At 44.2% G+C, this 25,467-nt stretch overlaps 1 protein-coding gene across 1 annotated transcript in view; it reads right to left on the reverse strand.

The window, feature by feature from the left end:
• The window catches only part of ZC3H12B (zinc finger CCCH-type containing 12B), a 209,166-nt gene extending 184,328 nt beyond the window's left edge, over window positions 1-24,838 (reverse strand). The window contains exon 1 of the mRNA XM_069210468.1: window positions 24,495-24,838. Within this exon, the coding sequence (XP_069066569.1) occupies window positions 24,495-24,713 (219 nt within the window). The 5' untranslated portion in view covers window positions 24,714-24,838. The remainder of the gene's footprint in view (window positions 1-24,494) is intronic.
• Window positions 24,839-25,467: the final 629 nt, after the last annotated feature.

The raw sequence follows: 25,467 nt of genomic DNA on the forward strand, positions 1-25,467 counted from the left end.
TGTTTTTGAAAATAACACAAATTAATTCAAAATCCTTGTCAAGGATGGGCCATCAATCTGCAATTGACTACTCGGTTAATCCTTTGTAGACAGAAGGACCAGAGCAGCCATGGCATTTCCAGGGCAAGCGTGTAGGATCTTCCTCTGTTTTGGCGCATCAAACAAGGACCAGCACAGCTTGTGTTCCAAGGCAAATACTTCTGCTGTCTGGCAATTCAAGGGAAGTAGTCTGTGGAATTTAGGGTACCATGGGAAACCAACCTTCTCAGTGTCTGGAGAGGTCACTTTATAACCACACGAGGTGAAGGTTAGTTTAAAGGCAGTTTAAGATTACTGCAGACATTGTACAAATATGACTGATATTTTAAAACACTGTACAGCTATGACTATAACTTTGAAGCAGTTCTGGATTTCGGAGACTTCCTACTGCAAGAAGACGAGGGCAGATTTTCCATCATGTGCCACTGGGCCTGCTGAAGTAAACTTGATGACAAAAACTGGAGACCCCACCCCAACAGGACCAGCTGTCTGCTGTTCAGCATATCAGCTGGTGGAACCTCCAAGCACCTGGAAGTCATGTGGGCAGAAGCTGTAAACACTGAAGAATAACCTGGAAGACAGAGGTTGGAGCTGATATGCTAGGAGGCTGAACCCCTATTTATCGTCATGTCATTTGCCTAGTTGCATACATGACGTTTTTGCTTCAAGGTCCATGTCTGATTGTACAAATCATATTATGCACGAATAAAAAAAATATTTGGATTTCTAACGATTGTCGTTCTCAGATGGCTTTACTGGTCTTCACCAGCAGCATCCTTATAAACTTCAACAGCAGCGCTATCCAGCCCTACTCAGCCTTGGTTTACCAGACTCAACTGCTGAGAATGGATCCGCAACTCCATATGACCCAGCTTAGAGGCACTTTGGAGAGCATCCAACGGCTTCCCGGAAGCACAGTACACAACAGGAACGGCTATGTTCTTCTTTACCCACACAATGGCCACACAGTCATCTTTGCTGACCTCTTAAAGCACTAGGTCTGTGAATCCTTCTAGGACCCATTCAGCTGTTCATTAACTTGATTTTGTAACATGCTCCTCAGAAGGTTGTTATTTAAGTTTGGAACAGCCATCTTGTTAGAGGACGGTTCTGACCATCAGGTCTGCCCTGATTTTTCGATTTTTGACCACCTGGTTTTAGACTGGTTACTGTGAGGAAGCCTCCTATGAGGTGACTCCCACACAATAAACACATGGTAAAATGGACTGCACATGTTTACTGCCGTGCTAAGGAAAGGCTGCTGTGGCGCAGCAAGGGCAGGAGGCCCCAGGCAGGTTACATGTGATCATGTGTGCGCATGGATGTGCACCCATGTGAGGGCTGTGGGAGGAGGAGTCCTAGTGTGCGCAGCCCAAGAACTGCGCTTAGGTAGTCCTGGTGCAGGAGGAACTATGCAGAGTGGGTGGTGACCTGGAGAAGGTCTCATGAGAGGGGTGTATACATGTGATGGGGAGTCAGTGTGCTTTCTGTCTTTTCACTGTAGGGACACCCAGTTCAATGCCAATGTCAGGATGCTTAAGATATTTGCTTTGGGGGATACTCCATTGAATGTCAATGGGAAAGGAGGGCCTAGGGTGCAACTCCAGTTCTCTGGGGTCCACCGAGACCAGAGTCACACCAAAGTACACTGTAACCTGTAAGAAAAGAATGATGCAGTAGGTTACAGGAGCATAGTTGTACAACTTATGGGTCATCCAGGGATGTCATCTTTCTCTGACTCAGCTCAGGATTAGGGCCAATTACTGCTCTGTCCAGTTGCTGGAGAAGGGCCTAGCATCAATCAGCCAGCTGTCATTCCGTGCCAGGAGCAGGCTGGAGAAGCCCTGCGAGAAAAGTCAGGAAGGAGGGGCTGAGACTTTCAGAGCAGATGTGGCAACTAACTCCTGGAGGATGCCATCTTGAGCTATCCCAGAAGACTGTGCAAGAAGGAGGGGATGGGGGCAAGGAAGTGATGTGGCACATCTGGATAGGCCAGGGGTGCAGACCTGCTGGACACTTCCGCCCCCACTTAAAAAGGTCCTGCACAGGGGAGAGCTCTCTCTCTTGGCTGTGCTTCACTGCTGGACACTGGGACTGCAGACGGGTGTCATGGACAACTGGAAGGAAGAACCTCCTGACTGCTCTTGGGACAGGGACTGTGCCCCTGCAGGATTCCAGGCCAGCGAGGCGAATGCCAGGGCCAGGCAAGCTTGCCCCCTTGCCCCCCCAGAGGACTAGTTGGGGGAAGGACTGGGCTAGCGCAAGGAGAGCGCGCTGCCCAGAAGGAAAAGAGGGAACCCAGAGGAAAGATTGGCGCAGGAGTCAGTGGGACTGGCTCCCTGATGATCTGGGACCCTTCCAGGACAGGAGGCCTAAGGAGAGTACTCCTGGTGGCAAGGGCTTGTCACCAGGAGCGGAACGACACAAGAATGATGAAAATCGGCCCTTGGGGCCCGAGATATCACAGGACAAAGGATGGCGACCTTTGGGGAAAGCAGCTACAAAGCATGTGGAGCTCCGCAGCTGCTTGAGACTGTGCCCCCAGGGTGGGCCAGGGCCTGGGGGCTGCCCCAGGAGGGAGAGGAGCAAGGGGGGGCCGTCGCACTCCCCTTCGCAGAAGAGGAAGGGGCCCTGGAACCCATCCCGGGGCCCCGTGAATCCTGGTTAATTTTTGGTGTTTTAAAATGGGGGGGGGAGCGCCGTCGCGCACCCCCCGGCCGCCGTGGAAAGGGGCCCCCGGTGGCGAAGACAAGCCGGGGAGCGCCGTCGCCCGTGAAGAAGGGAGGAAGGGGTTCAATATCTTAGGCAAATGTTTTTGTACAGCATCACGTGTCTACTCGCACGACTGTTAAACGTGGTTGAACTTGGTTTTATATAGATTGTAGGCTCAGAAAAGTTGAGCTTCAGCAAGCCCTGGAGCACACCATGATTGGGAAATGCAGGTCTGGGAACACATCTATGAGGCAGCTATTTCCAAAGTGTGTGTTTTTTTTCTTTGTTTCTTTTTCAGATGCCAGACTGGAGGGGGCAGATATCCCATGCAGTGGGAAGGCAGCAGAAATTGTCCCAGTTCACAAAAGGGGATGGAGGAGCACCAATCCTTCTTATATTTGTAAGCAGGGTTCAGGAGTCAGATAAGCACTATTGACCAGGCCTTCAGGTTCCTGACCATCTACTGGAAGACAGTCGTCCTCCAGAAGGATCACCTGTACTTAGTGTTTGTGGAAGTAAAGTCTGCTTTTGACCTAGTTCCTCGTTGTAAACTATGGGAGGCCGTGATAAAAAAAAAATGGTGTGCCCTCTGACCTCCTGGACATTTTTGTGTGGCTACATCGGGACACATATGCTCAAGTCCAATGGCGTACAAGGGGCAAATTAACAGAAAGGATAGGAGTACACAAAGGCATATGCCAGGGGTGCATGCTTTCCCCCAGCTCTGTTTTCTTTGTATCTTAATGATGTGGTCACCTATCTGGAGGATGCAAGTGTGACACCCCTAAGGTAGATGGCTGGAAGATCCCATTGCTGATTTTTGCAGATGGCACCTTGTTAGTGTCTAAAACCCAAAGTTGCTTGCAATCTCTGGTGGATAAGTTTAAGGCATTTTATGCCAATCGAGGACTGGTGACAAATCATTCTAAAACAAAATCTATGACCCCACAGCAGATCATTTAGGGGCACAATAACGCTTTGAAAGAAAGCTTTTAGACAAGGTTACTGAGTTTGACTAAGTGGGAATTAAACTGACTAGGACCATGGCATGGTCTTCCCAGGTCAAAAAAAGAAGTTTGAATCTAACTTACCAAGCCTCAGCTACTGTAAGACTCTATAAGTCCTCTCGAGTTAGATGTATCTCTTCTGCTTTAAGAGTATACAGGGCCAAGGCAGAGGGCAGTGTGATCTGCAAGGCAGAACTGCCAGCTCTTCAAGTCTACCCCAACTTGGTGTAGCTGAAAACACTTTTCTGAGAGCCCTGGTTAGCCTCCCCAAAAGCACACTGCTAGTACCCACTACGTGTGGATATGGGCATCACGTCAATGGTACACAAGGTCCAGTTGAGACCCTTACTGTATTGTCGTAGGCTGAAATACAACCCGGCCTTAGAAGAATATTAAAATGCCTTTAAAGAAGTAGTGGCATTAAATACATTTGGCAAAATCAAGTGGCTAGGCTATGTGAAGGACTCTTTGATCCAGCTTTGCCTAGGAGGGTTTTGGTTTGATAACACCAGTACCACAAACTATCCAGGGAAACACTTAAGGAAGCGTTCGGGGGTATAGGTGGGACAGTGAAATAAGGAATGTTAATCAAGGCTCCTTAACCAGCAACGTCCTTGACTTCAAGCCCCAAATTGAGTTTGAACCTTTTTTAGATTACCACCTTTCACCAGATGCCACACAGTAGTACCTTAAATTCTGCTATGGTACGTTACCTCTAACTTCTCTGCGATAAATGGAAACCTAAAAGTGATCTGTGCACTGTGTGCCTAGTGTGCCTACAGGCAGAAGAAACCCTGCCACACTTCATCTTCTGTCCTGGATATGCACATCCAAGGAAAAGCGGGATCATTCCAGTCTGTAGACAGCTTGGGTGCAGGCAGTTCCATGTACCGCTTAGGCTCGTGCGCACTGAGACATTGGAGCAGATTGTCTGTGCAGTCACTGACTCCACTGAAGCTGGAGCATTAGAACCAAAGTGCTGGGGTACATTTTTTGGCCCCTACAGAGTTGCTGTCTGAGTTATTCTCCAATGCCTGTTCCTACCAGTGATATCTGAATAGCCATCGGCACACAGGCCGATTTGAGCTCTGGTGTATTCACACAGATGTACTATATTGTCTGGCACATTTCATGAGAGCTGCTGTGTTTTTTTTTATTATTGTAATTTTTATATATCCATTTTTACTCTATCCGACATATGTTTTTTTATTTTTATAACTGTCTTAATGCAATATGGGCAACTATGATCTTCTGATTGTACTTTTAAATTATGATTGAATATTTAAATGTATTTATATCTTGTTTGTCTGTACTGTTTTCTGTATGTTCTATGTACTTGTATGGTCTTGAAACCAACTAAACAGCTGTTGTAGCAATTTTACCTTAAGCAAGAGTCCTTGCAACAGAGAGCCTCTGGTGTCAGTGATTAGCACCTTACCAGGGCAGACTCCTGTGTTACCATTATTCACTGTAAAACCACGCTCAGGGGTCGCAGAGCAGACAGGGGCTACTGGACCCCACCCGTGGTGCTTGAGGCCATCTGCCCTTGGTGTCCCGGCTCCATCCTACTATTGCTCTGCAAATTGGGCCAAGTACAACCTGTCCCACAACTGACTCTCAGGGTAGCGTGGGTAAGCAGTCACAGACTTTCTAGGGAGGTCCTGTGGGAGGCACAAGCTCAGAACTCAACAATCAACCAACAAACACAATAACCTTAATCTCCGGTTAGGCACTTGTTTTTGGCAAAATATACACATTTTTACTTATACCGCAGTAATCAATACTATACAATGCAATCCAGCATATGTGGGTGTACTCCAGATCACAATTCTCTTGCAGTCACTACATCCCTCACCTGCCCGCTCTGCCACGCATGGCCCTAGATTAATCTGTCCCCCAGCAAAACCATGGTAGAAGCATGAATAAGGCACAGGTGCCGTTTACGTTTTCTCATAAGCCAAATTCACAATCAGTCATTGTTTACTCAGGTTCTTGCCCCTGGTGTAGTAGTGGATCACTACTCGGGCCTACTTCAGGCGGAGGCCCGTAGTGATCCACTGCAACCTTAGCAGCAGTTGCCATGGAGTGGGACAGCTCAGACGTTAGAGGGAGATCGAGGGAGGTGGAAAACTGTACATGTGATGTTGGATAAGTTTGTCCAGAGACTAGAAAGAGTAGACTGGAAATGTCCTGGACTGTATGCTAACCAGAAGACTAACATATGAACAAATGACACCACTTTAAGTCTCATTTGCCATAGGAATGAAAGATCAAGAAACTTTTCCAGCCACACAGAACTAAAGCTGGGATCTATTGGATTACAGTCAGCTTACGTCATACTGTAATGTAATGTGCCTTCAGTCACCAACTACATTCTTCCAGGGAACACTGAAATCACAGAGTAGTAACACACATAGCTACCTAAATGAAAGCCCCAGCCATGTGGCAAGCAAAGAGCGGCCAGCAACAAAACTTAAATGCTGTTTTAGCACGAACAGTGAACCTTTATCTGAACCTATGAAAAAGGGGACTACTTTTTCATGCCACTTTTGGAGGATAAAAGCTACTTACACCTAAATATCTTGCTTCTTGCACCTCTTCAGTAAGCAAAATCAGTGTATCTGGTATTTCAGTTCGGGGTACAATTAAGGACAATCCGCACCTACAGAGGTTTAGGAAGCCTATTTCTAGTGATGATTGGCGATGAAGGCTCGAATTCAGCGTGGATAGCAGATGAGCCAATCCAAGTTTAATGTGCAGGAGGCACAAACAAAAAAGGTGTGATACAAGTGATTGAGAATGCTAGGTCTATGCATTCAAGCAATCATATATTCAAATGAACTTCAGTTGAAATAAACTAATTCAATACTATGACCTAACTCCTCCAAAAGCACTCTCAGCCCATCAATATATGAGGCCCAAACCAAAACAGGCAAAAAGCACTAAATTCAGAGCTAGTCACCTTCTTCAATTCAGCCCTGATTAAAAAAGGAGGCCATTGTCTGTGTGTGCTCTGGGTTCTGAGAGGTTGATGTTTTTCTAAGATTAATTTTGAAGGTTTATAATGTTTATGGCACCTAGTCTATTAGACTTGCAGTACACGTTCTACAGCCAACAGCCCATGTGTCATATTATAATGCTGATTAAATAATCATTTTTAATTTGTAAAAAAGTATGATGACTTTCAGGGTCACAAATTTCCTTAGGCAGAAGTTCAGGACAATGTCTGTATCCTAACATGGGGTGAGTGTGGTAAAATTCAAAAGATGGCACTTGAAGTTCCAATAGGAACATGTTGGGAAAAAGTGCAAATTAATTCTGGGCCTCTACCACTCGGATTGTCTCAACGTATTTCAAGCCCAGAAATTATTCCCTAGAGATGTACAACTCCCTGTCCTACCCTACTGACAGACAGACAGACAGACAGAAAGACAGTAGGGCCCTAGAGATCACAATAGAAGTAATTGAGGAGGTGATCTCTGAACTCCCATGCAACACGGCGCTGGGAGCTGAAGGTATCCCGGGAGAATTCTATACAATGCCCAAAACACTGATCGCCTGTATACTTGACAAGGTGGTCAAAGAGGATAAATCCATGGAGGATTTGTTGGAAATTCAACTGGCAGGGACACGTACAATGTTCCAACTATAAACCTAGCTTACATATCAATTTGGATGTCAGAATCCTAGCCAAGGTCTTGGCAAACCGTCCAAGTAAAGTATGCAGTCTAACTATTGGCACAGAGGTCTTAATTTTATGACCAAGGTGGAGCGGCTAGACTATGACTCATTCGCCTTTATAGAGCGTGGCTGTTTCCTCCCCTCTCCTGTTTCACCTTGCACTAGAATCTCCAGGGGCAGCAATCAGACAATCAAAGGAGTCAAAGAGATAGAGAGAACTGCAGACCAAGCCGAGATACTGCTCTATGCAGATGATGCTATGCTAATCCTTAAAGACCCAGGAACATCCGTCCCCAAGGTGATAGCTCACAGACTCCTTCTCTGGTTATAGAATTGACTGAACAAAAGTGAAATGCTGCTGCTCACCAGAACTATGACAGATTAACAGTAGAGATATGGGATTTCAAATCATGGCCCTTACATCTGAAATATAGTGTTAATCGACAGGACTACATAATATGGTTATGGACAATATCCGACCTCAGATCGAGAAGATGGACAAAGACTTCTTGAGTTGGTCATCTCTGCAGGTGTCCAAAACAATAGTTGCTCCAAGGTACAGTTATCTGCTGGGCACGCTGCCCATCCCAAACACGTCCAGGGCCTCAAGATCCATGGGCAACAGGATAAGGAATTTTACATGGGGGGTAAGGAAAACTGAGATTTTGTCCGTCCAAACTGAATGCTGCCATTACATCTGGGGGCTTGAGGCTTCCTGATGGCACACCATTTGTCCCAAATACTAATCTGTCCCCTGATTACAAAGATATGGCCATGGAATATGAATGCATGGGCAATTCACTTGGCTAAACCCAGTCCCAGCTCTCCCTGTGCTGCTGCATCGCTCCTGCTCCTGTCTTCTCCTTGCATTTTCCCGTTTTTGAGTGCCTTCTCCCTGCTTTCCCTTCATTTTCACTGCTCTCTCCTTGCTTCCCCTCCCATTTGTGTGCTTTTAACTTGCTTTACCTTTGTTTGCACTGCTTTCTCTTTGCTTTTTCTCCCTGTTTTTGGGTGCTTTCTCCTGGCTTTTCCCTAGTTTTCACTGCTTTCTCCATGCTTTTCCACGTTTTTGTGTGCCTTCGCCTTACTTTTCTCTCATTTTCACTGCTTTATTCTTGCTGTTTCTCTCACTGCTGCTCCTGCATGCCGCCTGTAATTTCACGCTCCCACATAGCCCCACCCACCAATTTCCCGTACCCCTCACTCCTCCCAAGACCTACTTAATGGAGGCCGCAGCATGACCCCATTGAGCAGGTCCCAGACCCAGCTTTCCCCGTGCTGCTGCATGGCTCCTGCCTTCTTGCTTTTTCCTCGGGTTTTTCAGTGCCTTCGCCTTGCTTTTCCCCTCATTCTGACTGCTTCCTCCTTGCTCCCTCCCGTTTCTTGTGTGCCTTCTCCTTGCTTTTCCCTTGGTTTGCTTCCATTGTTTGTGTTGCGTCTCCTTGCTTCCTCGTTTCTTACTGCTTCCTTCTTGCTCTCCCTCCCTGACTTTTGTGCAGCCTCCCCACACAACTCGGGACCATCACAACTTCCAGAATTCCGAAGGGACCTCATGACCTGGCTGCTCGAATGAGACTCCGGGACATGCGAGCGCCTGGATACCTTGTCTGGCAATTAACCGCACTTTAGAAATCCTGATTGATTGATACGTGCCTGTATTATAAAAGATAGGTTCAAACCCATCCTCACCCAAAAAGTCCAAGGCATGCTAGCCTCTCAGGATAGAACACAAACACTTCTCAAAGCACACAGTCAAATCCACTATTGGTTCCTAGAGGCCTAGTGACTGGAGAATCCACGCTTAGATGGCAAGCATGCTAGTCACAGGACATATGCACCATGGACAACCTAATACAGGCAGACTTATTAAATTTGTCTGATGACCTTCATTGGGAACTCCATCTTACACCACCTCAGGAAGGGAAATACGAGCAACTTACATATTTCCTGAGAGGCAGATACATGAATAGACAGATTGCCCTCCAAGAATCCACAATCCTTTCCTATAATAAAGACTGAAGTACAACACAGGGGAAATTTACTGGGATCTATAACGTCCATTTAAGCGACTTCTATTCCACTGTAAAGGAGCATTATACCAGAATCTAATGACATAACATATAAAAAAAATACATTATACACTCAAAAACCCTGGCTTCCTACTGGACACTCATGATAGGGCTTTGAGAGAGGGATGCCTCAAATATACATACTTTAAGGTGCTGCATGACTGGTACTGGTCACTGACCAAATTCCACAGGGTGAGAATCTCTCCGAGCGATCTCTGTTGGAGATGTAGCTCACAAAACTGCAATCTGTCCCATTTGGTATGGTCTTGCACAAAGGATTTTGCTTTTCTGTTGGGAGATGTAGTCATTCCTGAGAACCACAAGTGTGTCCCTTCAAAATGTCAGACTATCACTACCTAATGACACCTCTGGTTCAGACAAAGCAAACTCCAATTGGTGCCAACAATTAGCCATAAACATTACCAGTTGCCAAGATCTGTATACTCAGACACTGAAGCACTGCTACCACACGAACGAAAACAGAATGGTTAACTGAATCACTGCACCCAGCAACACACTGAATGTATAACTCACAGAAATAGAGATAAGAGGGCACAGTTAGATTGCATTTATCTCCTAGGGCTGTATGTGATAGTCTTGATTGATGTTCACACACAGAACACCCCACCCAGGAACAATACACAAGACTGGAGATGAGGCAAGCGGTCAGGGCTGAAGGAATGAAGTCGGATGAGACAACCCCAAATGACTTACACAACACTTTGGTGTCTACATTCCTTCCTGTAACCTATTTCACCCAAGAGCCCCTGATGTATAGCACAGATCCCTGTGTGCAGGATGCCTTGGATGACCCTAATACAACCACCCACACCCACAATGACAAGCTCACTAACTTAGGCAAACCAATCATATGACATGATTATAGACCCACTGTGCCAAATATAAATACCTGTATTGTACGGTGGTACGTCATCAAGACTACATTTTGTAACTATCAGATGTCCATATTAGAAGTTACTGGTTGATGATAGCTATACTCTGATCTCCGTTATTAAATAACAACAACAACAAAAATCAGTAAAGATATACTTCAAAAAATGTAAAACATTGCAGACATGGTTAAAAGCTCTTGCTGTCTGAACCTAGTCCAAGAGAGAGGCAACTGGGTCTTAAGATGTGTAATTTATTTCCAGGAAAGTATGGTTAAGCTGATCACAAGGAATGTGGAGGATTACACAACCAAGGCTATATAATCATTTTACACTTACTTCACAACAAAACGGTGATAGTGGCTCCTTCAGAAGACTCGCTTGTTAAAGGAAGGCAACCTTTTCAGAAACTTAAATACTACAGACATCATTTCTTTGCATCTAGCAGAGTTAGTGTTTCAAAACCGATTGCCTTCATGATTAATAAGCTTATGTTAGACACAGACACAGACAATACCTCATGGTGAATGCCACATGCAATGGCTGCAAATTACCCCGGTCTCCGTATATAACCAAACACTAACTTAGAACTTAAGTTCACCAAGTGGCGACCGATTCTCAGACAGTAGTGGGAGATCCCATCCTAGTGATGGATGAGGGCACTGCATAAAAGAGGGGGATGTTGAGAGTTGACACAACAAGGTAATGGTTTGCTACATTCCATTCCTTTGTTGGACATTTGAAGACTGATGCACCAGGCGGGCAAAGAATTCTTTAATTCAGTAGATCATAAAATCTATGGTTTACATGTGAAATAATATTGGGCATCGCCCTGTTATGCAAGATGGGAATCTGGCCCATATTATCTGAACTATGTCAGACAATAGACCAGTTCGAGGAGACAAAACCTTAGGACAGCACAACCCTCGCTGTCTGGAGGCGGACCTCGTCTTTTTCAGGTGTGTCTGAATCAGCCATCTCCATTCCACCTCTCTACTTCAGGTGATTGGGTGACTGGAATGCCAATTGTCCCTTATTTTGGAGCTTCTTCAGCTTCCTGTAATCTTAATGCAACAATCACTTGATCATCTGGTTTAGATTAATTTAAAGATGCAACCGCAGGACATCCCCTGGCTGACCACCCTTCAATCATGTATACACTACATTTTGAAAAGCATTCAGGGACATGGAGCTGTGGGCTACCATACCGCCCTGATGATGGTCATCATCATTAATGGTTATTACACCAAACTGTGTACTTGCCAGTTGATATGAAAAAGGAAATTTCACACTTCATCTTTTAATTAGCTGACAGATTTTCTACCTTAACCCACCTTCTGTGTTCTTTTTACTTCATATGTTGCTGTGCATGATCCATAAATCATCAGTTTTGTAATTTACACCACTAGTTAAATATCTGAGACTTCTCTCACTGTGTATAATCTGAAATCTTCTACAAAACCCTTTTAAATTACAAGAAATTACTTTTATGTATCCAGAGGATTAATCAGTGGTTCAGTCGTACCCATAAAATTAATTTGTCATTAATTAACATTTAAGGTGTATAGGAATGTACCCACCCAAAAATACCTTTAAACTCCTCTAAAGTTTATAAAATAAAAATCGTTAGGATTCAATTTATGACCATATTTTCTCAACACACACAGATTCTTGAAGGGATACTGGTTGTCCTATATATGGCATACAGCATTTCAGTTCAGAGCCAGCGCAGGATTCTAATGCTGGAAAAATAGTGTGGTTCTTGATAATACTGTTAACATTAGGAGGACTTATGGAGAAGCTTTTTATAAACTATAGTGAACTGAGGAAACCTATGTAGTTCACTTTAAGGATTGTTGTCTTTAGGCGCTGATAACTGGTGTCGCTATTACCAAATTCGTCAGTGATCATAAAACTGACACAATCATGGTTTTGATACACAACATTCACATTTCTATAAAATGGCCACTGCCAACAGCCCCTTTAATGGGGCAAACAACTGCCCGCTGCATCCCTGAACCCAACCTCTCCACACCTAGCTCATCGGGGATTAAACAATCCACAAACTGCTACTAGAACTCTAGGGCAATTAACCTAATAAATGTATTAACCCACAATGACTCTACTCTACCTTCTTTGTTTAAAGGAAGAGCAAAATATATATTTTAGGTGCAGGCATTTTAATTTGTCACAATTACCGCATGAAGCCGGTACTGGTGCTCACGGGACTAATGCACTCAGTGCAGGGATTTGTGTTTGACCAGGTTAGTATCCCACTGGGTCCAGTTAGCCTGTTAGCCTCCCGAAGTAGATAAATCGAGTTCAACTGAGTTAAGAAACAATAAACAACTGGTATCTGTCAACAGGTACAAGACCCACTGGCTTGACCCATTGGTTTGCCAATGACTGTTGTTAATAATCCAGAACTGGCTGAAGGGATCAGCCTGGCTGTGACGCAACAGACTACACCCCTGCCCAACCAAACCTGTAGAAGCAGGTTAGTCAGAAACAATCCCAGATGCAATAAAATACTAGTGATATTAGCACCACTGTTCAGTACGTGAATGCACAAATTACTGCAATTATACACAAATAATAACGTGAAGCACTGCATTTTAGGCTTTTTTATTAAAAGAATGGTGTCAATACTTGTGAAAGCATGCACAAATAAAGGAGGTCGGAGCCAGGCCCCTCACGGCTGATTTTCAAAGGTTCCAAGCCCACAGAATATCAAGACGTTCAAAAAGACATAATTTATGGCAAATGTACATGTCACTTGGATCAAGTAAAGAGGACACACCAGACCAACCCTCAAAATAACCTTTTCAACATTACAAGTGGGCAAAGTAAATTTTTGAGATCTGTAGACGGGAGCCCAAAAATGTATATCACCGGGTACATTGTATTTATGTACTGCAAGCAATAGCGCAGATCTCAAACGCATAAATACTACCAGGATTCAGGTGTAAACAGAAAGAGAGATGCAAGTGGAATGTGTAAATGACGTGTAAGAATCCAACAATTCGGTTGTGGAGTGAGGTCAGGGTTCAGCGACTTACTAAGAAGGGACTTCCCTTGGACAATCAAGCAGCCCTTACCCTGAACACAGTGCAAAAACAGTTCATAAGGATTTTATATGTTGCAGCAAATAAATGTGGTGACTCTTAAAGGCCAGGAAAAAAAACATACATCAAGGGAGGTTTAAGGTACAAGATATTTGAGAAATTGTACAGATCACATGTTCAATATGCTTCAAGATTCTATATTTCAAACAACGAAGGTCCCTGTACAACGCAACTACGGACACACACTGAAAATCTTAACTATGGATACTCAAAATGTGACCAACAGGATCATCATACCTTGCTAGAAGACCACCACTATAAACATGTACCTTCCCACCTGGAAATCTCATCTGCCCCAACACCACTGGAAGTTTCTACAGCGTCTGCGCTCCTCCACCAGATACTTCGTCTGATGGTTGCAGTACCCTTGTGCAGCCACTGGAGGGGTTCTTCCCTTAACACCTTTGGCTTAACCCCAGGACCCACAGGTACTTAATGAGGGTGGACTCAATTTGAGATGGCCGTTGCAGGTGTGGGCCAACGGCACTCATTTTTGGGGACTGGAACTTATTTTTCCTGATAGGGCATTTCCCGAGAGCAAGAGAGAAAAACACACAAAGGGGAAAGGGGGAGGAAGAGCAAGCCAGAAAGAACGATCCATGACCAAGGAGACTCGGTCTCCGAAAAGCGTCGGGTGTTGTTTCGATGACAGTGTAGTAGTAAACTGGTTCACATAAGTGAATACCTAAATTACTACAATTATTCACAATTAATAACCTGAAGCATTGCATTTTCCACTGTTTTATTAAAGGAATGATGTCAACGAAAGAATTAGTGGCCGCAACTGTTTCTTGGAGTGGGAGCTTGATGGAGTGAACCCTGCCACAAGAGACTTGATTTTGAATAATTGGGGATCGTGACCCTGTGGCGGTCTGCCACGCAAGGAGGACTGGGATGCAGCAATACTAAATGTATTGCTAATATATATATTTTTTTTCCACACATTCAAGTATATAAACAGTGTTCATGTTAGAAAAAGGCCATGCTCTGATGGTTTTCTTGTACTAAATCTTCCCAAAACCAAAACACCAACACTACTGGAGGCTAGACTGAAACTTGCAAACACATCTAATTCCAATGGGCTACATGGTTCAATGGTCGTGAAAGGGTTTCTGACTTGCACTTTGAACTTGACATTCCAAAATGTCTTACACTGGGTTTTCATGGGCAAAGGAGCCCAATGGGCCACAAGACATTGGAAAATAATGAGATTTTTACAGATAAATATTGTAAATCAATAAAACATGAGCTGTGGCTTTTGGAGATTTCAACACATCAAATGAAAATAAAGGAATATTACAATTAAGGCTAGTTGTTGGAAGACGAAGCTAGGCGAATCTCAGAGCGCAAAGCATAATAAAACAGGGACACAAAAGCGGGCAAACAACTACCATCATTGCTGCAGACTTTTTTTTATCTGGCGACTAAACTGCAGCCCCATTTCTGCAAATCCTTCCCTTTTCAATTCTAGGGTAGGTTTAGGAGCAGTGTGGTAGCTTATGTAGTAATTAATACTGAAGCTTCATCATTGCTCAAGGACATGGAAAATGACCAACTGCACATTATCGGGGGTGGGAGGGGAGGGGGGTTATGATGAAACCTGGAATATTCCCACAGACCACGCATGTATCTGCCAGTGTCATTATTACTGATATAATTGATAAGAGAAATTAACATTTATGTTACCTAAAGCGTTAATGAAACCAAGAGTCAAATAAAACTACTTTATGTGACAGAATTGACCCCTCACGTGAGGGGGATACACTGCCATACCAGAGGTTAAGTGGTGGAGATATACCCTAGAAATCTAAGTTGGCTGCTTTATTCAACAGTAAAGGTAAATTGTAAAGGTTTATGCTTGGAACACTGAAGACTAGAAGTAAGCATAAAAAGAATGGGTTTGACTTACCTAGCATCCATTTCAAGTGAGCATGGATTTTATTTTATCTGCAACATCTAAATATTCTTAAATATTTTAGGAACTTTAGGGGATGTAACGCAATGTTAAACTCTTATTTGGAAAAAGATAACTAGCTTAACAGTTTCGAAAATATGTATGGGACAACTGAGTTGCTATGTACTGAACCAAATTAATCTAAAGCAAGGGTCTCCAACCTTTTATGTAATAAGAACTACTTACGTTCAGTGAAAATCAGCCCGAGCTACTAAGATTGTTAGAGTTGCAGCTGTGACAGAGCCCGACAGAATTATTTTATGGCCACCATATGCAAGATTATCAGGAATGGCTGCCAGCAGTAATGTAAAAACAGCTTCGTCAATGTAGAATGCCTCTATGTGGGTAATACTATTGTTCTCCAAACATCAGTTTCTGAGATCTAAAAATACACACATTATCATCTTGATTACACGCTTTTTAATTTTTGGTATACCTGTAATGATTCAACAAGGAAAAACTTCTAATGTAGTAGGCTAAGTAGGACATAGGAGAGCTACTTACAGATTGGTGAAGAGCTACCAGTAGCTCATGAGCTACTGGTTGGAGAAGCCTGATCTAAAGATTTCAGTTAGTCAGTCAGTCAAGTCAGCTTTAATCGGTTAACTAAAAGCAAACAAGATTTCAAATATAAGGATGTCAGTGAGAGGGACAGTCGGACTGCAACAGCCATCACAAAAAACTAAATAAATCCTCTGGACCTGCAAGTATAACACCTATACCTGTCTGGACCCAACACGGCCAGTGCTGCTGTGCATGAGGAATGCAGCTCAGGGAAGTAAGCGTTCCTAAGTTCTGGAGGAGTGTTGGGACAGTCACAATCTACAAAATGGAGTAAGAATGATTCAGTCCACATACAAGTCTGTTTTATTCTTGGATCCAACAGGGAAAAATCTTTGGTAAAGCATTGGCAGATCCGATGCGTGAATAGAGGACAGATATTAGCCATGTAAACTTCTGTTCACTCAGTAAATCAATGGGTAAGATTGCATATAAAGTGTACTAAAAATACAGTGAGTAAGCAGGCCCCACTGTCCATTACGATTTTTTTTATACCAGAAATCCACGTTATGTTGTAGATTGTACAATGTTATGGCAAATACTAGGATTACAGCAGGCAGGTACACCTATGGTAAGACACTAGTTAATTCATACTAATAATTAGTCCACAGGCTAGTATGTAATAAGAGGGGCAAGGCTGTGAGAGGGACAGAAGTATCCTTGCCCCAACATTATTGGCCCTTTACATTAACAGACTCATTCCTTGCTAAGGCTTTTGCAACAAAAAGGGAAACACATTCAGCTAGTAACAAACAAAGGCCACTCCAGCATCAAAACCATAACTGAACCCTGTCCATAGCAGTACTTACTGTACAGTGTAGAAGAGAGAAGCGTGTCTGTACACTCCATATGGTAAGTTTGTTGTGGTTATGTGGAAAGCTGCACAAGTGATCACCGTGGTGACAACAGTCCTAGTTAGAGAGAACAGAAAGATCCCTACAAACCGCTACTGAGGGAGGGGGGCGGGGTACTGAACTCCTAAAACAGGTGATGGATTTAGGTTCTGCCTGGGTAACACATCTCCGGTTCATCGGTGAGCACTAAATCTAACGTTAAGATTAGTTGAATTGCACGAAATACTTGCCCAACCTGGTAATGAAAATGTACTAAATGCGTTGAGTACATGTGGTTGCAATGACGTGTCCTTTTTCGACAGACCCCTGGTTGTGCCAGGAAGAATGGGCTGACTGGTGGAATCGTTTAGGACCAGTTACCAAACTACGCCGCCGGTGGTGTGATAGTGGGGTCCTTCATCTAAACTGCCTGAAAACAGCCACCAGGTTCAAGTAGAAGGGAGTGATGAAAACAATATAAGAAAGTCTAATTTATTATGATGATAAAAAGCACTGTGAATCCATTTTCTAGTTTCTTATAATTTTGCTATTTAATCCGTGGTTTATAATGCCCAACTGTATTTATTATTTTTGTAAAGGCATGATGTTTGATAGGACTTTAATACTCTCATGTGCCACAGACTGCAGTATATTTGAGAACATTATATTGGTTGTCATGATAGAAAATTAAATTAATGATGCAATAAAATACACATGGTTTTAAAATGGGTTATGTAATGTTTTATGTGTAATTTATAGACCTGTATTTATTGTGAATTAAGGCAAGCATCTATTGGAAATGAGTTTCATCAAACAGAAAACTAGCATGAATTTGAGAGCAATGTAGTAAAGATACAAGAGGAAAACTGAAATGAATTCTTCAAGCATTTACAGAAGCAGATGAAGCTGGATCTCTGCAAAACTGACTGGCAGGTGACAGCTCACCGGAAGTACCCATCTTGACTTACCAAGGGGAACGAGTTGCAAGTGTGCAGCAATAGTGAAGAAATGTTTTTTTGACTGGCATGAGTGGTCGACCTTTTTACAGTAAGGGTGAGTCTGAAGGTAAAAAAAAATCTGTCTGCTGGTCAAAGTCAACTGTGCAACCGCACCTTTAATATTTTGACCAATGGGGTTAGGTGTTGTCAAAGAGATTCCTGGGCATAAGCAAGTGACAAGAGTGCCCAATATCTTACCTGCTGTTCTCGAATGACTCAGGCTGCATGGTCAATATGTATGTAGGTTTTTATGTTTTGGTATTTCTAAAGAAGAAACTTAGCTCATCGGTGAAGAAGGTCTATGCAGGGGAGAAGCACCAGTGAAAATGCACAGCGGAAGAGGACAGAGTGTGAAGGCAGAGAGAGAAAAATAGGTGAGAAAGCAGCATACCATAGCAAGTGTTCATTATATATGCTAAACCCTTCCAGCACCAAGGATTATGTTAAAATGGGGATCTGATTCTATCTAGGTGTCCTTGTAACAAGCAACTCAATGTCGCTGCAAATGCCACCTTCATTGAACTATTTAGAGATCTTGCGGTTGGCCTAAAGAACTAGAGACATGTTCCTCTTGTGGGTAGGAAGGCGAGAGGTGGTTACAATGAACATTGCCTACAGACTAATGCATTATTTAGGGGCACTTATAGTCATGGTCCAAAGGAGGTTTTACTTAACTTCCTGGTGGCCCTAAAGCAAGGATTTCCAATAAATGTCTACTGCTTCCTCAGAACAGGGGCTGGCTGGCCTGCCAGCCTACCCACCTAAGATGTGCTAGTGGCGGGACTGACCTAGCTTCCAAGGAACCTTGAAAGCAGTAGCACAGTGTCCACGTAGAATACTGAGGACACCTAAAGTTCACAGGCTAACCTCTTTTCAGTTAAACCCACTCACGTGGGTGAAGATGGAGACAGATATTTAATACAATGGCCAGGCAGGGGCTAATAGCATTCCTGCCCCTTTTACTACACTACATTATAATTCTTAATTTTCATCAGCTTATGAAGGGAGAAGTGTTGATGCTCGTAGAAAAGGGGATGTCCTATGGTGGAGAAGTTGTTTACGGGAGGCTAATTTAAGTAACTTCCAGAGTGACTAAGAGGAGGCCTTTAAGTGGGCAGGTTCTCCCCAGGTCTCAGACCCGGTAATTAAAAATGGGTATTGAAATGGGCCCTTTTCTGTCCCTATATTCATGTCCTTAACAGAGCTGGCAGACAGCACTGATTGATTTCTGAATAATTATGTAAAAAACCTTTTAGATAATCCACGTCAGTGATTTAGTTGTTGTTTATATTTCATGTTTTACTTAATCTTACATTCGTAAGAGTGTTACCTACTTCCAAGATTTTGTGTTTCTGTATTTTTTGTGTAGCATATCACTTTAGTACAGTGGTTCTTAAACGTTTGACTTCTGTGGACCCCCACTTAATCATGACTGAAACCTTTGGACCCCACTGAATCGTTATTGAAACCCGAAGACCATTACTGGAAGCCGGGGACCTTAGTATAAACATTTTTGATGTTTTGAAACGCAAAACAATACACACAAAAATATCGAAATAAGCAGCCATCAAAATAATACATAAGGGGTGAAATATTTTATTTAAATCACAGATATATAAAAAGGATCTGAATTTAATTTCAATGGGAAGTTTGGAGCGGAGGGTGCCAACTTAATTTTTAGCCTCCAGTTTCAAATTCCTTCACATTTACAGAACGTCTGAAAATGTTGATCTTTATATACACTTTAATCTGATAATATTATTTAATTTTCTGAGTAGGCTTTGATAACCCCCTCGGGTCCCAGAACCATGGGTTAAGAACCGCTGCTCTAGTATATGCACTTTGAACTGAGTCGCCTCCAAATTTTCGAACGGGACATAATTGAGAGCTCTGGAGTTCTGGCTGAAGGCAGTCAGTCTCTCACAGTGTGACAGCGGGTCAGAAGAGTATTCAGAATACATAGTCATCCAATCCTTGGCCTCTCTGGAGTGCGCCCAGAGCAGTGGTCACATTCATATTCCAGCTGCAATTGTCATTCTGTGCAGCTGTGTGGAAGGAGGCACACAGGCCAAAATATTGACAAAGTGAAATAAAAAAAAAATACAGTGCTCATAGGTGAGTGGGTGTGTTAGGTGTTTGGGTCAGGTGGTGAAGCGAAGGAATGTGACGAAGAGCATTCAGGAGGGAGTAAAAAAAGATGCTGAAGAGGACAGGGATGAGGTATTAGATCTCATAGGGAGAGCGCACCTGTGTAACATAGAAGGAACATAGCAGGAGAGCTAGAGATACTCTGAAGACCACGACCCCAGTAATGTTTAATTCACAGTCTCAACAAATTCCAGAACTGAAACATTTTCAATATTATTTACCAAAAATCATTGGTTTTATCCATTTCTCTTAAACACCTAACAACTATTGACAAAGTCAATAGCCCTGGCTGGTTTTAGGTGTCTAACAGTTGTTCTGTTATATTTCAGGGTGCAATAAAGGAAACTCAAGGAGGAAGTAAAGTACTGTTTAGATGGCACGCTATGGGATTCACAAAAATGTAGTTGAGGTGTTTAGGCCACAACCCTAATGACATACGCCACTTCCCTTTTACAATCCACCCACTTTTTGCATTCCACTTAGTGTTCTGACTAAGAGATACCACTGTTGTCACTTGAGGCACTAAGTTTCAATGCAGGTGTTAAGGTGCAGATCACGAGAGACATATTCCCCTCTGAGGCGCTAATCCAGCATCCACCATGCATGGAAGGGGCATCTATAGTGTATACAGAATATGAACTTCTATATAAAAACCACAGCCTACGCCTCACCTAAATAAATGGGAAACGTTGCTGCCAAGAAATAAATTGAGAAAGAGGAGCATAGCAGAATACAACAATGTAAGTGCAAAATAAATAATTTACAGACGGTACCACGCACTGGTCTGGTTCAAAAGTATGGGTTCCATCAGGCTTATTTAACTTTAGGTGGGGTATGGTTTCAACATGAGACATGCTCCATATATGAGGATGCTGTCCCAAGGTTGAAGGTTTGGTGGGGATGGTTTTGGGCTCTATAAATAAATAGGATCATGGCCATCCCAAAAGGAACCCTTCCGTATGATATTTGGAGGGGGAAACACATAGGTCTCTTCTCGTGTCACTATGGTTGTTAGTCAACTTTCACAGCAGCCACGTGAATATCACCCAACTCACCATAGATGGTTTTTTTTTTTTTTTTACACAGTGTAAACTCGACCCAAAGGTATTGGAGTGCTTTCCATGAGCACCACTAACATTACACAAGGACTCATTCAATTTGTGTAGTTCTGGGGAGATTAAGGGATTTTTCCAGAATGTTGAGCCAATGCAGAGGCTCAAACCTGGTTCCCCGGTTCCGAGGTCGGCAGCTCTACCCATTACGCACATCCTTGCCCCAGAATGGATATGACTATCCAGGGTCGAAGACACCATAGCAAAGAGGAGGGACATATATGCCCTGCATGGCAAGGTGAAAATAAACTATTCCATAAGGGATATGCATTTACAGGTACAATGGCTAACGTGTAGAGCAAAGGTTAGGATGCACTCATCGTCCTCAAATACTTTGGTGAGGGAGATGAAAATGCTTCGGGGGGGAGAGGGGGGCAGGGGTGTTATTTTTAGACAGAACAGTACAGATATATTGCTTCTGGTGTTTTTGATATAGTTGATAATCTTAACACATTGACCAATGAAGATGAGCTATCGGAGGTAGTGTTCCTTAGATATGTTTAATTGCCAGGCCCTTAACCCTATTCAGTGACCAAGGATTGTGCTGAATGGAGATGTGGTGGGTATCAAGTATATAGGTGCCCATGTAACGCTTGTCCCACACTGTGTGTCCATTGTGCCACATCTGTACAGTTTTCAGTCCTGAAAATAAGGTCCTGCGAAGTACCTTTAGTTTGAAATGGAAAAAGTTAGATGCAAGAGTCCTAAACATTTCTGAGTGGTTATTCACAACTCCAATAAATAAATAAAAAAATGATCATCAAATGAAGAGCAGAGTAGACATGAGTTAGATGGATGGGTATTCAATATCTCTGAGTGGTTGCTCGCAAATGTAATAATAAGAAGCGTTCAACACAGGAAAAGAAGCATGTAAATAACACAACCACCTGTTCAATAATGCATCTATGGACAATAATCAAACATTCTTCCATAACACTTGAAAGGCCTTTCCAATCAAGGTCCTCCTGGATACAAGGCAACGTTTTGCAAAATGTGAAGGTAGGTGTTCATTGCCACAATGTCAATGATGTGGTCAGGAAAAGGGGCAAGAACTTGTGTTTTGACTGCAGAGATTGTATACCTGACATGCAGGAATCAGGTACAGGTGAACTATGTAACAGGAAAAACGTGATGAGCACGATCTGTCAATTCAGAATTAAAGTAATACATTAAACAATGGCCTATTGTTGAACAGTACAAAACAACTTAAACTGTCAACATGAGGGGGCAGGTGGAGGGACTTAGTGATATAGTTGCAAACCAGTAAAGAAACCTAAGTGGTAGCAAGATAAAACATCACCTAGCCCCCTTTGAAGAATCACTGTTGGGCCTAGGACAGATATCAGAAAACCTCAGATGTGTTCATGGAGGAGAAAGAAATAAGACACATTAAAGACAAAAAACATGGTATAGAAGAAAAGAAACAGAGGAAGCAAGATATTTGGGAGAATGGAGGATCATAAGTAATTGTGATGGACAAAACCTCATTCCGGATATAGGCTTGTAGATAACCTAAATGAGAAATTTGACTTTTTATGCAATCAATCGATGGATAGAATGTGTGAGGGTGCAGGAAGTATAGGTTGAACAGAGCCATGTCTTACAACAGCGGTTCCCACCCTTTTGACTTCTGTTGACCCCCACGTTATCACTACTGGAACTTGGGGACCCGCACTGAGTCATTACTGGAAACCTGGGGACCCCCCTACTGAGTCACTACTAAAACCTGGGTACCTAATCTGTTAATAATACTACAGACCACAGGAAGGGTACCACTGTCTTACACGGCAGCAGTGTGGAATCTTTCACTTGGAAAACAGATTTTAGGATTTCTGAAAGGTGCAGAGTCTTGTTCAGGGGACTGAGATGATTTTGGAGCGTTTTAAAGAGACCACTAATCATGGACCTGCTCAGCAGCCATCCGTTCAGTCACTTAGAGCCAGCTGTGCATTGGAAGTGCATATGAATATTATTCCTAAAAGCTGGGATAGTGAAAGGTAATGCATTGTGGACAGGAGGAGACTGCGAGGTGTCAGAGGTGATTATAAACTACATAAGAATAGTGGACATAGGGAAGTGTGAAACAGGAGAGTATAGAAGGGAAGTTTGGATACAGCAAGCAAGCCAAACTGAAGTAAATTGGGTAGGATCTGTGAACCAGGGGGTTGGCTAAAAGGTAGCTAGAAGATAAAAATTAATTATTTGAAGAGGAGCTGGGTGATATGGAAGCGAGGGGGCAAATGTGAGCAAAAGAACTTGTGAGTTTAAAATATTGGCAAGAATGTGTAACATGGAAGTGACGTACCCTGTAAAACGGAAATACAGAAAAGATATGAGGGCTGTACAGTAGTGAGGTCTTTTGGAGATATGGGGGTACATTACGGAAGAGTGCTGGAAGAAAGAATTGAAGAATAGCGCTAGGAGATAGACAGGATTGCCATTATATGGGAATGGGGCTTTTAGGGAGACAAAATACAAGAACAGGGGAATGTTTAGAGGACATGTGGGGTTATTTGTAGAGTACAGGAAATAATGGTGGATTTCAGGGTTATGTAAACATAAGGAAATGGTATAAAGGCTATTGAGGAATTAGATGTACAGGAATTGGGGTGTATACAGGAATGGAGATTACAGTAAACAAACGTAAAGGAAATGGTAAGGAAAAATAAGGGGCATGTGATATAGCAGTGTGCGGTGTATGAAAATGAAGATTTTCAGGAACACAGCGGTATAGAGGAGTAAGGTAATGGTAGAAGAAGATATGGGTGGTTGGGGGCTTAAAGTCCAGAAAGAAACAGAAACGAGCAGAGAGATACCACGGGTGGTTCCTGTAAATCCCGGTCATATGCAAGGGACAGACTCGTCTGCTGCTGGCTGTCACGACTCAAGAGCCGGTGAAGGGCAGTAGGGACAGTGCGCAGCTGTCCCTGGGTGGCTCGGGCTCCCAACCCTGCTGAGCTGCTGCTTTCAGGGTAGGGTGGCCAGAATTTGAAAGCCAAAAATCTGGAGATTTTGCAAAAAAAATAGAGGAAGGACTAATTCAACATGATCCGGGGGGCAGAGGCTGACAGCACCAATCAACATAAAAACAGAGGAGGTACTATAGGGAATAAATAAAAAGTCAGTCTTAATACCCAGTATATTACCCGTTATTTAAATAAAATATCTTTCTAATAATAGTTGCTAGCCAGTACTGCTCTGTTGCACATAAAAACGCGCCTTCACTGCTTGCAGTCGACCCTTGCTGAAAACCGGGGCCTGACCTGAAAATTGCCAAAATCTGCAGGGGCAGCTGGTGGGGAAATAAAACGGGCCTGTCCCGGCAGAACCGGGACGCCCGGCGACCCTACGCGGGGGCCACTCACCTGGGCTCTCTCGCAGTCCTGGGGGTCGCCCTGCTCCACCAGCGCCCAGCAGCATCCCCCGCCCTGCCCCGGCGGAGGCCCGCCGCCGCCCCCGGGCTGCAGCTGGTCCTGGGCCCGGCGCAGCAGCCGGACCCGCACGCGGAAGAGGCGCTGGACGTGCGGCAGGCAGCGCTGGAGCAGGGGGCCCGCGCTGGCCGGCACCGCCAGCTCCCGCACCATCAGCGGGAGGGAGGAGGAGGAGGAGGCGCCCGGCCGCTGAGCAGCGCCTCCCGGGGCCGCTCCGTGCCCGCCGGCCTCATGAAGCCGCAGCGCCGCCGGGCCGCAGCATCCTCGGCGCTGCCCGCACTGCCGATGCCGCCGCCCGCCCCGCCGTCTCCTAGCAACGGCTGCTGCGGCCCGGCGCGCGCCCGGGCCTGCCCCCTGCCGCCCGCGCCCGGCAGCGCAGCCCGGGGGGTGGGGGGAGGGGCTGCGGGGGGCGCCGCCGTCTCCGCTCCTGGCAGGCACCGCCGCGGAGGTGACCCGCGCTGAAACCGGCGCTGCACTGCGGTGGGACCGTGACTAGCGCTGCGAGCGCGCCGCGGGGTGACGAGGCGCTGTGCGCGGAGGCGCTGACACTGAGTAGGCACGGCAGTGTGACGCTGCTGAAACAAATGCTCCTGAGTGCCGCCAAGCCACTGTGCAGCCAAACGCGTGCACACAACATGCATTGAGTAGGGATACAGTAATGAACCATACATACTACAGAGTAGTATGAGAAATCCAGGGTGTTTCTCATAGTCAGTGGCGATCTGTGGAAGGGCACGCATTTTGGAGTAGCAGTTTTTTTGTTGAAAGAAATTGGGTTCGCCCATATTGTTTTCCTTATATTGGGAAGTTAATGGCCCCTCATAAACTATTGCTGGATAACTGTAATGCACATGCACTTTGCAGAGTTACACCGGCACACAGGCTCTTGTGCATGGTGACACTGAAT

This window comes from Pleurodeles waltl, chromosome 2_1 (assembly GCF_031143425.1).
Source record: "Pleurodeles waltl isolate 20211129_DDA chromosome 2_1, aPleWal1.hap1.20221129, whole genome shotgun sequence".
In the NCBI taxonomy this organism is placed as follows: Eukaryota; Metazoa; Chordata; class Amphibia; order Caudata; family Salamandridae; genus Pleurodeles; species Pleurodeles waltl.